The following is a 17,195-nucleotide window of genomic DNA, read 5'->3' as shown; positions in this document are numbered from 1 at the left end:
ATGACGGAGCTGGAATGCGTCTTGGTGCTCCCCACCTGCAGAGTGCAGGAGTGCACACAAAGGCCTGGGCGGCCATCAGCCCCCATCAAGCGTTTTTCCTGCAGACACCGAAGGCGCATACAGGAAGATTTTATAGACGCTGGCAAGCTCTGCCTGCCTGGCACTTCCCTCCTTCCTGCCCCTGAGCCGTCATCCCGTCGCCTCCCCGAAAGGGCCTGTGGGCTGTCTGCCACAGAAAACAGCCCACTTCTAAGTGATGATGCGTGTCGGCATCCTGGCTTCCAGAGGTGCTGGCTCAACTGTGGCAGACAGCCTTTACTGCCTGATTTTCTGGATTGGGGTGGGGTGGGGACATATTTTCTCTAACATTCAGAAGAGAACATATCCATCAGACCTCTGTAAGGGAGAAGCAGGCTACAGTGAAGGCCATGCTAGGCACGTGCCAGTGTGTCCCACATCATCTTTGGGCTCCTCCACAGATCATGCCCTGCAGAGAAAGGAAGTATGGACAGCACCCATAATCCTACACAGCTCTCTGCCTTGCAAATTGTTTTTATATCAGGCCCTGAATCCTCTCCACAATGGGGTGGGGTGGGCCTGGACAGTTCTTGCATTTCTCAGCTGTGAGAGTAACTACAGCATTGTGACACCCGCCTGAACTATCATGATTCAAGGCTCCAGGGGACGCTTGATGTATGTTGTTCAGTGTACAACCTGGGAGGCTGCTCCAAGCAGCGCTCTCTCTGAAAGCTGGGTATCATGTATCAAGATTCTGAACATGTGTCCCATCAGCGGCATGATGGTTGGTTTGTCAACAGGCCTCCTGTTGATCACAGGAGCCCAGGGCCTGCCCCAGCCCTTGAGTCTGATAACTAACGGAGGGTGAGCAGCCTTGCTCCTCCTGTGGACGTCGTTTACCTCTATCTTCCTGGCTTAGAAAGTGGAGAAGGCCACCTCCAGGCTTCTGAACAGGCGTCTGTCTGCTGAAGACGCGCAGCACAGGCAGCATGGGGTGAGCCAGGAGGATGGCAGCAGACTGGGGGGGACTAAAGGCTTTGAGAGCAGCTTGACAAGAGGTCTTCGAAGATAGTTCGGGAAAGGTGAGGTGGGCTCAACTGCCGTTGTGCCTGGTGCAAAAGCAGAGACAAAGGCAAGGACCGAGAAAGTGACCCGAGCTGGCAGGATGCAGGCACCATGTGTCAGGTGGCAGTCAATCCAGGCAGGTGAGGTCTGGACGATGCAGTCACTAACGGCCCGGGGAAATGGGGAGACATGTCGGTTTGACCTGAGAGGAATGAAGGGCCCAAGCTGTGCTTGAGGAAGCATTTCCCACTGGGCAGCTAGAAGTGAGGGTTAGAAAAGGCCTGGTCAAGCCGGAGAGCTGTGGGGGCACTCAGCATGTCCAGGCTCCTGCTTGGGCTGGACCACACGCTTTGTGAAGTGGGGATGCAGAAAACGAAGAAGGGCCATACCAACCAACCCTCGGTGCTGAGGGTTCACGGCACTGGCCAGCCGTGGGCAGGGGTGTCAGGCTCAGCCCCTCTGTGGAGTCCTGTGGAAACACTAGCAGCCGCAAAGCTCCAGAAGGCTTGAGCTCTGAGTGCCCCGTGAATGTGCCTGTGCGTAGTGTTCATTAACTCCCGTGACATGGCGACCATGGTGAATGTACAAAAGCACATCCAATTAGCCAGGCCTCTGTGAGTATTTGCACTCTTAAATCTTTTTGCATTTCGAAAGGGTTAAAGCTTATTATTAGCATATAATTTACAGTCCTTTCTCCCAGGGAAGGAATAATGCACAGTAAATGCCACATTCATTTTAATAATACATGTTACAGTCTGTGCCCACATCTGCACAAAGGTAAAGGAGACAGATTTTTTTGACATGTCCCACTCTGCCATCTAAACACAGGCTTTTTGTTTCTTAAGTGACGGAAGGTTTAATCAAGAAAGCAGGCAATTCATCAATCGAAACAAGGCAGCGTGCGTGCGCCTGACAGCACACACATGGTTGTGTACAGAGTGAGCCTGGCCACCTGTCAGCCACCCCTTTACAGCAGGATGTACAAATACGCTGGGTGATCAATTCCCCATCCGCTTCTGCTCAGCTCTTCTTTTCCTTATTGTATTTTTCTTTAGATTCAATTTCATTGTCAGTCGGGCTGGGGCAGACGGGTAGACAAGGCGAGCCCCGGCCAGCACAGGCGGCCTCCACCTCTGCCACCACTTACTTCCTCTTGACCCGAGGGCTGCGTCAGCCACGCTTTTCACTGTGTTCAGGGACTTTCCCCACACACTGCACTCTGTGGCTGTGTCAAGTTGCCTCTCTCTGCCGAGACCTTCGCTGCATACTCAGGAATTCACCTAACCCCTTTCTAACTCATTCTGGGTGTCTCTGAGCACCCCAATAGAGGATAAAGGGAAGCAGAGATCAGAAATGCAACATCACCCAGGCCATGAGAGCATGTCCACCAAAGACAAAGGCCGTAGGGACACTGGGACTGCAGAGGCAGTGTCCCTCGTGTGCTCCCACAATAGGCAAGGCTCTTTCCCTTGGTGGCGATCATTGGTGACCCACTCAACCCATGCATGAGCTAAAGGGAGACCCAGAACATATGCACAAGTAGACTCAAATGCAAATCCTGTTACCCAAGACCTCACCCCTTTGCACCGGTGGCCAGGGTCAGCATACCACACAGGAGATCAGGTCTGCCCTGCCGTCTGAGCCTCAGATCTCTCATCCCAACCCTGCAAAGCTTCACTAAGACACGAGACTTACTTTCAAGGTTTTGTTTGGGCAATACAGCCTCACTCTACAGCTCAGACGGGCCCAGAGCTCACAGCAATCCTCATGCATGGCTTCCTTAGCGCTAAGATCACAGGGATGAGCAATCACATCCAGTTTTATTTTTTACCCCCCATCCCCACCTAGAGAGATAGGGAGAAAGAGAGAGAGGACTAATCACTCCAAATGAAAGGAACCATGTTTGGGATGAAGTATTCTGCTTGTGTGGCTGAGGAGGTTTTAAACAAGTAGCCCCCAAGACACACAGACTCTCTGCCATGAAGCACCCCACCCCCAAGACTCTTCACCACAAGATGAAGAGCTGCTGGCAGAAATTTTATCCCATTGGATGAAATGTATAAATCACGAGTTTCATAATACTGATAATTAAATGTCCATCTTCCCATTTAAATGAGAACTGGATTAAAACTGCATGGAGAAAGGCTGATCCTCAGAAATCATTAATTATTTTTAATTGCTTCGTGCCTTCGCAGCCCACGTCAGAGTTCCACAGCCCATGCATAGATCTGTGTTTCAGATAAAATTGTCTTCTTTTCTGCCCTGACAAGAGGATGGGCTTCGACCCAAGCACCTTCAGCCCTCCTTGGTATCAAGTGTCTTGAAAGGAAGTGGTTTTTAAGAGAGTAGCCATAGAGGTCAAGAAGACAGTTTTTCTAGTAATCAAAGAGAAGTCGGGGTGGAGGTGGTGGTGGGGGAGTCAGGAGCCAGGGCAGATCTGGGTGTGTCTTTCACTTTGGTGTATGGCCAGTGATGCCGTCTGTCGGTGGGGCCACCTGCCTGGGTGCTGGACGAGGATGAGTCCCCACCTCTGCTGGCACTTGTCCTGGCGTTTCTGTACTGTGGTGCTTCCTTGGGACCTGAGTGTTGGGAAGTTTGGATTTCCTCACTTGCCAGCTTTCATTCCTATTTGCTTAATTTTACTGCCTTAAACTCCAATATTAGCTTTTATTAAAAAAAAAAAAAAACCAACAACCTAGTTTTCTAGGGTTTAAAAGGCAATTGGAGGAAGGGAAGGGGGAAACAATGTAATTATATTTTAATTTCAAAAAAAATTTTAAGAGCAATTTTGCAAAGCTTGTAACTGTAGCCAACAAAGGCCTGGGCGGCCCAGCTTCCCCTGCTTTGGGGGCTTGTTCATTAAGCACATCTGCCACGGGACTGAAGAAGCACCCTGGATTAGGAAAGTGACATCGAGTCCCCTTGGCTAAGGCCCCTCCTCACAGGATCCTCTGGTCCAGATGTGCCTCTCCTGGTAGACACCTGGCATAGTATTCCACTTACATGGAAGGAGGCTGGGAGGGGTACCCAGTGCCCTAACATGCATCTCACAAAGGTCTCAGGTGGTGTGGGTCATTTCACCTGAGGATGGATGCCTTTCCCCAGGGCCGCATGCACTGTTCTCATCAAAAACCATTATTGGTACAGAAAGTTGGGGAGGGTGCTATGAGACACCCCCCCCCAGGTAAATATTTATGCTTCTCTCATCCATGTACAAAGTTGCCTGATGGACCTGCTACTTTCAATCTGTATCTGGGGGACTATTATCCGCCTGGGGCATCTTACAGACAGCAGAACTCAGGAGACAGGGCTGCTGCAGCAAGACTCGCACATGCAGAGCCACTCTGTCATTTCATCCAGCTTTCAGGAGAGCATCCCTGGAGTTGTCCCCCTCGCGGTGCTCTCGGAGGAAGGGTTATTCTCTGTGATCAGGAAGAAGGACACTTAGCACCTCCCCACCAAAGACTGAGAGACAAATCCAGAACTCACTGCCAGAGAGCCTGCCAGCTGCGCCCAGCATGCCCATCCTATTCCCCACACCCTATCATTTTCTCACATGCGTGTTGATTTTGTTGTATGTATTTGGGGCTCTACCTAAGGGCTCTTACCAGCTGAGCACTGAAAATCCCAACACACTTCCCCTAAACCTACAGTCTTCTAGGAGTCTCACCAGAAACCCCCTTACAGTAAAAGTGCACGTCCTAAACCCTGTGGAGGATCTGAGTTTTATCCAAGGAACATTCAGAGTCCACAAACAATCTTAGTTATCAAAAAGGGAGGGGGTGGTTTCTTAAGAACCCTTTGAGGTTAACCCAAGAGCCACTGAAACAGTATACGTGGCTGATGTTGAGTTGAGGCCCACGCTCTGAGTGTGCCTTATTTTTCCTACAGGTGTCTCTCTAGTTTAATAAAAGTACAACCCTGCTTCATGCTGGCTCATCCTGAAGTCCCTTTTAGTACCAAATGCAACAGTTTCCTGTTTTACTCGAGTCTCGGCTCCTGAGAGGACGTAGACTCTTCAGACAGCAGAGTGCAGCTGCGCCTCTCCGTCCTTGCCACTGCTGACAGGGATAAAATGCCAAAATAGAAAACTTGTAATTAATCAGAGATGCTGGGCTGGAGAGACGGCTCAGTGGCTATTAGCCCTGGTTCTTCTTTCAGAGGACCTGGGTTCAGTTCCCAGGACCCATGGGGTGGCTCATAACCATCTACAACTCCGGTTCCAGGGGATCCGGCGCCCTCTTCTGGCCTCCGTGGGCATTACGCAGCACACAGTGCACATAGACATGCAGACAACACACTCACAGACATACAATAAAAATAAACCAATCTTCTTAAAAGTAGCTTAAAAATAAGATATACTCAAAAAGAAAAATATTAGCCAGGGAAGTCTATAGGGCTGCTTGTGGAAGATCTTGTCAGATCCACTTGTGATGCTGAGGCCAGGACGCGCCTCAAAGGGCTCAGATCCCAAAGGCACATGCAGACTGATGGTCATATGTCTGTGGAGCTCACTCAGGACAGGACTGCATGAGAGGGGCAGTGAGAGCGCATAGCATCTGCTCGCCCACAGTCAGAGGAAGATGCCTTAAACATGTCGGTGGGATCTTTCTAGAGTTTATATCTTAAAAATGAGATCTCATTGAAAATTCAGCTGTCGTGTTTTTTTGTTTGTTTGTTTTGTTTTTCTTACTTGGCAACATTCTGTGTACTTTGTTTATGGCTAGCTTTAAAAGCCAGGCCACTGGACAGACAGTTTGTAGGGCATCCTTGTACTGGACATGTGAGGGACACCCCCCATACCTTCTCTGCCCGCTTCACAGTATTACTTTTAAAAGCAACAGTCCTCATCCTGGTGGGCACTCCCCTCTTCTGATAGGTGAGGATGCACATCTGTAAGAACTTTGTAGAAGGCAGTCCCAGGAGAGGAGGGTGAGGGCCAAAGAACCGCTCCACAGCTTGTTTTGGGGGGAGGGATTCAAGGGGCACTAGGGATATAAATAGTTTAGAATTTTAGCACTGAGCTAAAGTTCCTCACTCTCTTCCACGAGCAAGAAATAATCCTCTGGACTGAGTAGATCATGGCCAAGCTGCCTGATGAGTACTGAGCACCGAAAAGCACTGGGTGGGTATGAAAGGGAAGGCCTCACAGGCAGGGGACAGGCTGGCTGGAGCGGGTGGCCATAGGCCATGGAAGCATTCAGGTGGCAGATCATGTGATTACACACTGAAGGGTCCTCACACTGTTTCTGGGCAGAGCAGATGCTGGCTTAGTACTTCTCTGCCTGCCTGGCAGCATCCTGGATGGTCTCTGCTGCCGCCACAGAAGCTCTGAGCTAAGGCTCTCTGTGTAGGCATCAGGGTGGCAGGAGACTGTCCTGGCCCAGGGAAGAGGGATCCATACCACTAAATGCCACTGAACAAACACTGGAAAGTAAGTGTCCCCACACCTTCCAACAGGACTGCCTTTTTACATTTCTAGTTACAGTGTTTTGATATCTCCTTATCTCAGCACAGGGCTGTAAGTTAGAGAAATGGCTATTGAACTCACGGAGATCCGCCTGGCTCTGCCTCCCAAGTGCTGGGATTAAAGGCGTGCGCCACCACCGTTCGAGGCCAGCCTGGGCTACCAAGTGAGCTCCAGGAAAGGCGCAAAGCTACGCAGAGAAACCCTGTCTCGAAAAACCAAAAAAAAGAAAGAAAGAAAGAAAGAAAGAAAGAAAGAAAGAAAGAAAGAAAGAAAGAAAGAAAGAAAGAAAGAAAGAAAGAAAGAGAAATGGCTATCGATATCTTCAGGAACCTCAGAGAGCATGCCGGAAGTTTGCATCAGGGCTGAGCACTGGGAGAGTGGAGTGGCCTGTGCTGGCGGCTGGGGGGAGGGAGTCTGGTGATTGGTGTCACGATTTGCTGAACTCCCACTGTGGGGAGTCAGAACTGGGCTAAGCTGACTGGGGCCCATGGCACCTTAACTGTTTTTGGATTAAACCTCTGGAAACCCTCTCTTCATGCCAAACTGATATGTGTGTCACTTGGTACCAGAGAGTGTTTACGTGGGGTCTCTGTGCCCTTGAGTCAAACAAGACAGAGGCTGCAGCCAGTGTGGGAGAATGGAAGGAGGCAGATGAACTTCCCAGACCCCTGCCCAGTTACCATGGTGAGTCTGCAGGCCTTGTGGAGCCCCCAGGGCCTGCAGGGTACTTCCAGTGGCACTGTGAAAGCCTGCTCCTGGCAGAGAGATTTGGGGCCTTTAGCTGCCAGGGAGACTTGAGCTCTGTGGCCTGGGCTGAAGCCTCGACTACCTCTGGAGAGAAAACCCCAGACTGTCATTTACATAAACGGGACTAGGAGTTTCTGACATTTCCCTGTGTCCTGAGGCTGTTACCTTGCTATTGCTAAAGCAGCAGCTGAGATGAGCCCAGTCAACACTTCATCAAAGCTGCACTGAAGAACCAGCGGGCCAGAGGCAGAGGGAACTCTCCTACCAGACCAGAGCATGTGCCGTGTGGGCCACTTGCTGAGCAAGCATGAACAGCTGGGAAGTCCATAAGGACACAGGGACGGTGGGTGCAGCCCTGTGTCAAAGCCAGAAGATTTGCAAGCTGCCGAAGACAAGAACTGTGTGAGGGCACCGTCCTTGCATGGTCTGAGGGGAGTGGACCTGGGTTTCACAGTCCTGTTACGAACCACTCTGCCACTGAGCCTGTGGGAAATAGTCAGCTTTTGTACAGAACAGGCCATCTTCCCACACTTGCTAAGTTCCCTGATGACGCCCCTAAAACAGCCATGGTGCAGAAGCCATGCTCCCCACACACTCACCCTCCCGTCCTGGCTCCTGGAGCACAGCCAGGGCCTAGACTTGGGCTCCCCCTCCCAGCAGGAGCGTCGCCAAGAAATGGAACAACCTGCCTTTGCTTTCACTTCCAAAGCTATTAGGGAATGATCATAACAAGAGAAACGCACACTGACAAGAATTATGCCACTGCTGGAGTTCATCTATTTAGTAACCCGAAGTTGCAGTTTTTAGAGAGAAAAGAGAGGGAGAGGGAGAGGGAGAGGGAGATTACCTTTTAAATAACTGATTCATTATGGGACACGAATGAATGTCATGTTCCCATGTTCGAAATGTCACTCAGCATTAAGGATGTGTGCTGGTAAGTGGCAACCATTTACCACATTCCCTTGACAGACAGACACCCCTGTCTGGGCCCCAGCGACGGGAGGCGTTTGTGGGTTTCCTGTGTTCTTAGCGAGTCACCTGTATGGCCTCACACCCCATGAATCTCGGCTCTGCAGCGAGGCCGCCCCGCTTCCCCTCCCGACGAAGTCCCTGCCACAGGAACACTATCCATTTCCAGGCTGAGCACAGAAACCACAGGCCCAGACTGGGCGAGTGAGGGGAGGAGGCTGTGTCCCCGCTGGACACATGCAGGCTGTGAGAAGCGTGAGGTGAGGAGAGGCAGGGACAGGGCAGCCGGCACTGCTCTGTATGTGGTGAGTGTCCCCCGACCTTCCCTCAGCCCCAGACACCCACACATGGTCCATTGTCAGCTGCCAGACATGCATTTGGCCTTTCTCTAAGTTCCAACGCACAGGAAAGGGAAGGCCAGGTTGCAGGGAAGGAACAGACAGGCCTGGGGCGGTGGGGAGGGGAGTGAGACGTGGTAGCAGCGTGGAGATAGTGGCCACAGGCACAGCTCTGCACTGGCCTGCCACAGCGGCCCTGGCCTGCCACAGCGGCCGCATACCTGATATGGCGTACAGATTGGAGAGCTGGTACTCATGGTCTGCGCTGGCGTTGTTTCTGCCTCGGAAGGTAGCCGGCAGCGTTAGTGAGATGTGCCTGAGAGAGACGGGAGAGAGAGGTGGTTACAGGAGTGTGCAGTGGCCCTGCACTCAGAAAGCACATGATGCCATCCATAGCTGACCAGCCGCGGGCAGTGGCCAGGGCAGGGGCTTCTGTGGACCTCCATCTTCTCCTGCAGCCTTGGCCCTCTCAAGGAACCAGCCAGCAGCCATTTTCTTCCACCTTTAGGGCATTCCACAGAGACAGCAACCCGGCCCAGGCCTCAGTGTGGCATACAATGCATCAGTATGACCCAAACACCCAGGCTCAGAACAGCGGCTTCCACACCCACCACAGCTGGCGAGGATTTTACTATCAGGCCAACTGAGTGGACTAGCAACCTCTGGCAGTGAGCATGGCACCCTGCTTTGAGCTACTGTGTCCTGTGCCCCCTCGGCCAGAGGACTCAGGAGGTGCTCAGGAAAGCCCCTCCCATAACTCCACAAAGCTGGTAGGAGCCCCTGAGCAGAGAGTGGAAGTGAGCCACACTACTCAACATGCTCATGGCTGCCTCCAGCCAGTACTGGCAAGGAGAGCTATTGCGATGGGGTACAGGGCCCAGGAGGTGCAACTAACTTCCAGGGCCCAAGCACCACTAACTTCCTGGAGGGACGCCTGGGGCTGGCTTGGACTAGCTCAGTCACCTATGTTCGGGCTATACCCAGCTACTGCTCAAAGCACAGACGCTGGTGGACGATCACGTCAGCATTCCTGTTCACCCCTCAAGGCCTCATGTGACCGCCTGCCTGAATGTATTCTCTCGGGGCTGAGATGTACTCAGCAGCAGGGCCAGATCTCAACTTTGCACCATTTGCTAGGACAGTTTCTATCTCAGAGCAATTACTGAATACCTGTCAACCCAATCAAGTGTTGAACTTAATCCTCTTGGTCCTTCTGTGGTACCAACTGCTGCTGGCTCACTCATCGAACTTCTCTGGGTGGCGTTTCCCAAATGGACTTGTGTGTCCCATGCCTCTGTGCCATAGAGAGAGGCAGGTGGGCGAAGGAAGAAGGCAGGGGCTGTGGTAGCCACGGCGGCCACGGCAGCCAGGAACTCACGAGGGGAAAGGAAAGTTTCTGTTCATGTATGTGGGGTGACATGAGGGGTATGGGATGTGGAACTAAGAGAGTGCAAAGGCAGGCCTAAATCTTTGAGGAAGGAGCCACTCAGCAGAGAAGTATTAAACAGAAATCAAGTTTCTACGTTGTTTGCACTCACTCCTCTCTCAGGAAGGAAGCAGGGACTTGGGGCTGAGGAGAGATTCCCAGTGCTCAGGTAAGAGGAGCTGAGTCTGGAGTTCCAGTTCCTAGTGTCAGACCCAGGGTGCCAGCCTCACATCCAACGCCTAACTTCTCCCCAGATGATAACGGACGGAGGAGGAACAGGCCCCTCCACAGCAAAACCAGTACGAAATTTGGGAATGAGAGACAGCAGATCCCCATGTCTTCTAGAGGTAATAGCAACTATTATTTAAAGCTACGCTGCCTTAGAACTTGGCCATTAGGATGGAGAGAGGTCGTTCAGGCAGGATGGCAGTGTCCTGGCCATGTTTCTGAAGCCAGCAATGCCACAGACTCAAGCTCCCTGCCACACACTAGCACAGCAACTCCAGTGACAGCTCACTGTACACAGAAGGACAGCGAGCGGCCTGGCCTCTGTGGGTCAAGGGCACTGCCCTCCAGACTTCACTGGATGTGGGATTCAATCTCAGTTCGAGCACTCTGGAGCTGGGTGGCCTCTGAAGGATGTGCCATCTCCCAGCACACAAAGGTGGTAATGTAAGCAGAGCAGGTACCACTCACTGTGAACCCTTTAACTTGGTGCGAGGGTTAATCTTGTCAACGTGATGGGATTTTCCATCTCGATGCAAACAAGTCTCTGGACATGCCAGCAAGGCAGTTTCCAGATCAGGTTGAGGTGGGAAGGCTTACCCCAACTACGAGTGGCGCCACGCCACAGGCTGGGGTCCCTGGCTGAACAAGGAGAAAACAAGCTGTGTGGCAGCGCTTATCTGTGCTCCCTGACTATGGACACAGTGCCCGGCCGCCGCCGCAGCTGTCCCCACGCCTTCATCACCATGACAGACTCTACCCTCAGAGGGTGAGCTCAGATCAACCTTCCTTCCTCAAGTCCTGGCTCCTGAGGGCCTGAGAGCAGGGCCAGTGCCAACCCACCAGGACTATCCCCTGCCTTAGACTGCACCTCGATGGCTGTGAGGCCCTGCCAGCTTAGCCCAGCTCCCACCCTCACATTCGCCAATCCCAGCTTCAGCTTTTTGTGCCGTATCCCTCTGCCTTTCAGAGCTGCTCAGGCCTTTGCACTTGCTAGTTCTGTCTGCCAGGAATACTCTTTTGCAGCTTCCCAGAGGCTGGTTTCTCCGGCCAGGCCGCCTCACAGATGCCTGCCTTGGCTACCGGTGAAGAGATGCCCCCACCCATGAATTCTTTTCTAATGATGCACCCCCTTGCTTCCTGCACAGCCCTCCCTCTGTGGAGAAGAATTTGATCTCCATCACTTCTTCTCCCCTCGAGAGCCCCAGTGCTGAGAACAAAGCCCTGTACAGGCGCACTTGCACACTTCAGGGGAGATCCTGTAAAATTATCTAGGACTTGCTGAATGAATAAATTTGATTTTGACTTGTAATTAGGGATAATTTTGGGACTCTTCCAGCAAGGCTTCCCACTTGCCTCCTTCTCATCCTCAGGACTGGGCTGGTTAATGGTTTGGAAAATGCAGCTCCCTCTGACTCAAGGATAACTTTACATAAACAGTCAATGCTTTCCTTGTGGCATGGCTTATAAAGCCAATGACATCAAACAATGTGGGGGGCAGTTGAAGCTCTGGGACAACTGTGTGCTCCAACAGTTCAAGGTCTTTGTACAAATCTTAGGAGATCGCTGGATGGACCAAGCCGGCACCCATGAAAAAGAGGGGACAGTCTAGTTTCCACATTGAAACTGGAACCTGCCGGCCCCGGCACTGGCCAAATCCAGATCACGGCACTGCGCTGTGGCAGGGATGGGAGGGGCAGGCTTCCCAGGGCCACTCCATTTGCTTAGCTCTTGAGCGGCTGTGTCAAGGGCTGCACAGCTTCGAATGCCACCAGGATATTCCGGAGGTGACCTGGTGCCCCGTGTGTAACAGAAACAGCCGGATCACAGGAGTGGCTCCACGGGCAGGCACAGTGGCTGTGGAGACACCCCAACGACCAGGAAATCTAAGGGGCAAGCTGCCCTCCCCTCAGGAGTCTTGGGGATCATCAGGGATCAGCACTGCTACTTGAGTCAGGTAACACTGTCCACCATCTGGTGACAGAAAGGCATCGGCGCAGCCTCCAAGCCCTGGAGAGCCTTTGCCCAGCTTTCCTTCCTCAGGACCTGCCCTGGGGAGACAGGCCGTACCCGCAGGGCTGGGGTTGGACACTGCTTCTGGAGCCATTACATCAGTGCAGAGGGGCTGGCGTTCTGGAACAGATGAGCATCACGCTGTGCCAACAGCAGATCCAGCTAAATAGATGCTAAGGGAAATTTCATTCTTGCCCCCGAGTCAGTGTGAGGCACCTTATTCAATTAACATGGCCACTAAGCCTCAGACAGCCCTGTACAAAAGCCCTTCAGTTACAGATGACATTTTATTATGTGATAGTAGTTGCCAGCGCAATTTATTTCTTTTGATTCTGCCTTTTCCTTGCTAATTTAAATCCGTATTTTCTAGTGTTGATTCCAGGTCTGTGTGAATTTTTAAAATGTGACCATCAATCTTGTGGACCCAGTGGTCATAAGGAATGGGGAGGGCGCTGCTGGGCAGCAGCAGACCCTACCATTTCTGCAGACTGCCGAGGACAGCGGGGGGGGGGGGGGGGACACACAGCAGCGAGGGGGCAGTGGCTGACGTGCAGCCGGAGATGGCTGATGTTGTCATGGCGTGTCCCCTGCACAGGCATGCACAGCTCTCTTTGCTCTGTCACCTCCCGAGGCATCAGACTCCCACGTGCACTCCAGAGACCGGGGGTCCTGAGATTCCGGGTGGGGTCCAAGGTCATAACACTTACCACAATATTGAGCTATTTGACTTTCCTTAAATGGGACATTAAAAAGCATAAACCAAGCCATGTATGGTAGCTTATACCTATAATCCTAGCATATAGGAGGCTGAGGCAGGAGGATCGCTATGAGCTCTAAGCCAGCCTGGGTTATATAATCAATTCTAAGCCAGCTTTATAAACAAAACAAGAAGACAAAATCCAAACTAGCACAAACTATAAAAAATCAATAAACAGACTTTGAATCCGTTTATCATGCAGCTAAAAACTGAACCGAGGGCTGGGCAGCACAGCATGCTCCGTGGAGCACCCACATCAGATGGCTGAGAACCACCCACAAGTCCAGCTCCAAGGGCCCCAACACCCTCTTCTGGATTCTGCAGGCACCTGCACTTACATGTACATACCACACATAGAAATAATCATGCACATAATCACAAGATAATAAAAACAAATATTTTAAAAATGACAACAAATGCTAGGCCTGGAGAAAATAGGCAGAAATCTGACTTTCGCCTTGGGGCATATTCAGAACACTTACAGAAGGGGACTCCCACACAGCAGGGGGGGGGCTCCTTCCAGACCCCAGATTAGGCACAAACCACCCAAACACCTGTTTTCACAGAGAATCCTTTATTAAGCTGGGAAGAAAAGTTAAAGCGGCTGCTTTCTGACTCTGGCAGAAAAACAGCAGCAAATGATGTTGCAGGTGTCATTCTTTAAGGGAGAAGGGGAGGTCTGTGTTAGGATGGGCTGGGATGCAGTGGTCGAGGAGATCAAGGACGATGGGGGGGGGAATGGGGAGGGACATCTGTCCAGAGGGACAATGGCCCTTAGGCAAACGGCAGTTCATAAAGGCAAAAGGGAAACTCTGTGTTAAGATGAGGTGTTTAATTTTAATTGGGCATGTTAATTAGGTGAATCAAAGGGAGATTTTGATTGTTGGACCTTGGTAGTCAGCCTCAGGAGGAGGAAGTGGCCACATTGACCAAATAGACCTTGGTGGCTAGCTTTAGGACTGTAATCTAAAGGATTTTAGCAAGGCAGAGGGAATGGGAGAAGGGTAAGGCCTGCCGGAGCCACATGCTCACCATGCTGGGCAGTCTCTTCACTTACAACTTAACAGAAGACAACCCAGGATAGAATGACCACAGCATTGGAACCGACCCATCCCTAAGGGAAAACAAATAGCAAATTTGCCATGAAAAGACTTGCTAATCATGAGTCAGGAGGGACATGCCAGTTCACAGCACAGTACAGCCCTCTCTACCTTCAGAAGAGCTGGAATGAAAGAGATGGGTATTGTCAACTGTTGGCAAGGGCAGGGTAGCCAGACCCTTAGTGGCACCGACAGGAATAGCATACGCTCTCATCAGAAAGCAGTTTTCACTTGAGTTTTTAAAAGTTGGCCACACCTATTCACACAACCTACTGAGGAGAGAAAATGGAAGTGTGTGTCGACACAATTATTCACAAATGGACTCTGGCTTTATTTGCCATAGTGAAAATAGTAAGATCAAAACAGATGTGTAATTCCAGGTGACTGGGCTGGGTGACTTGTCATACTATGGTGTCACTCAGCAATCAAAGAGGAACAGACTACTGATATGCAAAAAGGATCACTCTTAGGGCAGCTATGCTGAGTAAAACAGGATAGAAGGGAATATGCATGAGATGACACCATTTCTAGAATATTCTAGAAAATGCATGTAATCTACAGAGCCAGACCAGTGGTTGCCCAGAGGAGGGGGGATGCTTTACAGGGGTGCACAAAGGGCTTGTGGGGGACACACTTGTGACCTTGGTTTTGGTGAGGGTCTCACATGTGCACACACATCCACATTCAAACGTATACACAGCTTACAACATGCAAATCCCACTTCAACAAAGCAACAACACTCTCCTGTGTAAGAGTGAGGGCCTGTGCAGCAAAGACGAGGGAGCTCATGGCATTCCAGAGCAGGCAGCAGGGCCTTCAGACTCTCCCTGTCACACTGAGTGACAGGAGGAGGGCTCCAAGTCTGGCAGGTAACAAGCGGGGTCGTGAAAACCTCTTCACTTCTTCCGGCTGAAGACAATGCAGGCCATTGCCTCCTCTTTCTCTGGAATAAGTGCATTAAAACTGTAGCTGCCAACCCAGCTACCAAGGAGGCTGAGGCAGGAGGATTACTTGGGCCAGAAGTTCAGGGCTAGCCTGGCAACATAGTGAGCTACTGGATCCAAAAACAAAAAAAACAAACAAACAAAAAACAACAACAAAAAAAAAAAACCAAAAAACCACAAAACAAAACAACAACGAAAACCAAATGCTCCAGGTGATTTCAAGCATAGGAATGAGAAGCAGACAGGGTAAAAACACTGGATTATTCGCTCCCTCTGGGAACGTGAGGGCAGTGAGAACGATGGGAACTAGGTGCTTCGTATAGAAACATGGCTAGCTGGCAGCCACAGAAACTATCTGGAAAGGGAGTACACAATCCCTGACCAGCTCAGGAGCCAGGTGCTGAGGTTGCCCCAAACTGCAGAGGTGTGCGTGGGGGTTGGGGGTTCCTTAGCCACTAGGCTAAGAAGGTGGCACAGTTTGCTGGATGTTGATTTGGGTGCCAACTCTGCCCTGACTGTGAAGGCGCACGCAAACCCAAAGACACTGGAGACCACCACAGAAAGTGACACAGACATAAAGCAGTGCATATGGGGTTAGGGCTGGGAGGGGCTGCGTGAGGAACTGGGGAGACCATGTGTGGAGTGGAACCTCAGCTGGCAGGAACCAAGTCTTTGAGCAGCAAACTGGGGTAGCTTTGATGACCTCCCGGTATTAACGGGGCCGAGTGAGCTGGGTGTGTTAACACAGCTGCTAGGCAGTTCCCAACAGCTCGTCACAGCCAGCCCTGAGGGACAACCTAGTTCTGTACACAGGTGCAGTGTCAACAGGCCGGAAGGGTGTCCAGTCTTGTGCCGTCACAATAACCCTGAAGGGAGAGCACACCCACCCACCCACCCACCCCACTCACGCTTTTCATTGCTCGTGTTTTCAACCAACAATGGCAAGGCCAGGGCAGACTCCCAAGGCTGTGGGCAAGACTCTAAGAGACGGCACAGAGGACAGCCCCAGCATAGCACTGGTGTGATAGGGCTGACTTACCATCCATACCACGAGTCTGGGGGTCTGGGGGACATGACCCTGGGCAGTGCATGAAGGAGAGTTGAGGACAGCGGAAGAAGGATGCAAAAACACCAGTAATCGAGTTAAAGTGGTGGGGGCGTGGCAAACGGCTACATGAAATTCCCTTTTATTCACACAAAACACCACTGGGAAAAAGTCGGCTGCGATGCATCGCTTCAGCACCAGGTGTGAGGACGTGCTTAATGAATGCCATTTAATGAGAAAAAAAAGGCTCTGATAAAACACCTGGTGCGAGTGGTGGGTGCGGGAGTCACAGGACGGGACCTCCACTGCACCTGCTGGCATTTTAATCAGCACCTTTTGGAGCATCCGTGCTACAAGCTGGTCAACAGTGTCAGAAAGAGGTCCCTGGCCAGTGCCCACACTCGCTGACAGTCTGGGGACCCTTGCTTCTTAAGGACCATATGCTCAGGGGCTGACTCACCCTGAAGGTAATTAAAATGGATCGTTTTCAGCTGGAAGGACCTGGCCAGCACGCAGACCCTTCTCTCAGACCTCCCAGCCTGGCTCCTGCTTCCGGGTCCTCTGAGCACCCGCACTGGGACTGAGCTCGGGAGGGTCCCAGAGAAGCCAGAGGCCACTCTTCCTTGGAAAGAGCAAGGCAGCGTGCTCCATCAGCTACAGGTCCGGCCTCGTTCTCATTCATGACTTTTCTTCTCTTGCTGCTCTCAAAGGCCACGTCCAGGAGAAGCCACTGCTGTTGTTTCTATAACCTGATGTGACACATTTCCACAGCACTGAAGGCAATGAGTGCTGTAAGCCTACCTCAAATGCTTTCTACACCCCGACAGAAACCGAATCCTAACTATCCTAGTGAGCAGGGCCACACCCAGGGAGAGAGGGCTGTTATCGGTGTGCACACAGGCTGTTTGCATTAACAAGTGCCCACAGACTCTGTCCAATTGGTTATTCTTTTAGGTTTATTTTTATATTTACGTGTATGTATGTATGACTGTGTGCTGTGGTGTGCATGTATGTAGAGGTCAGAGGACAACCTGTGGGAGCTAGTTTTCTTCTAACATGGACCCAGAAATAGAGTTAG

At 51.5% G+C, this 17,195-nt stretch overlaps 1 protein-coding gene across 2 annotated transcripts in view; it reads right to left on the bottom strand.

Annotated features, from left to right (window-relative positions):
• The window catches only part of Mvb12b (multivesicular body subunit 12B), a 162,787-nt gene that overhangs the window by 67,424 nt on the left and 78,168 nt on the right, over positions 1 to 17,195 (bottom strand). For both annotated transcript variants that reach the window (XM_028886052.2, XM_028886054.2), the window contains exon 7: positions 8,829 to 8,923. In XM_028886052.2, the coding sequence (XP_028741885.1) occupies positions 8,829 to 8,923 (95 nt within the window). The remainder of the gene's footprint in view (positions 1 to 8,828; positions 8,924 to 17,195) is intronic.

This window comes from Peromyscus leucopus, chromosome 4 (genome assembly GCF_004664715.2).
Source record: "Peromyscus leucopus breed LL Stock chromosome 4, UCI_PerLeu_2.1, whole genome shotgun sequence".
Taxonomy (NCBI): domain Eukaryota; kingdom Metazoa; phylum Chordata; class Mammalia; order Rodentia; family Cricetidae; genus Peromyscus; species Peromyscus leucopus.
Note: the sequence above shows the minus strand (reverse complement) of the source record. Positions and strands in the feature narration are given on the sequence as shown.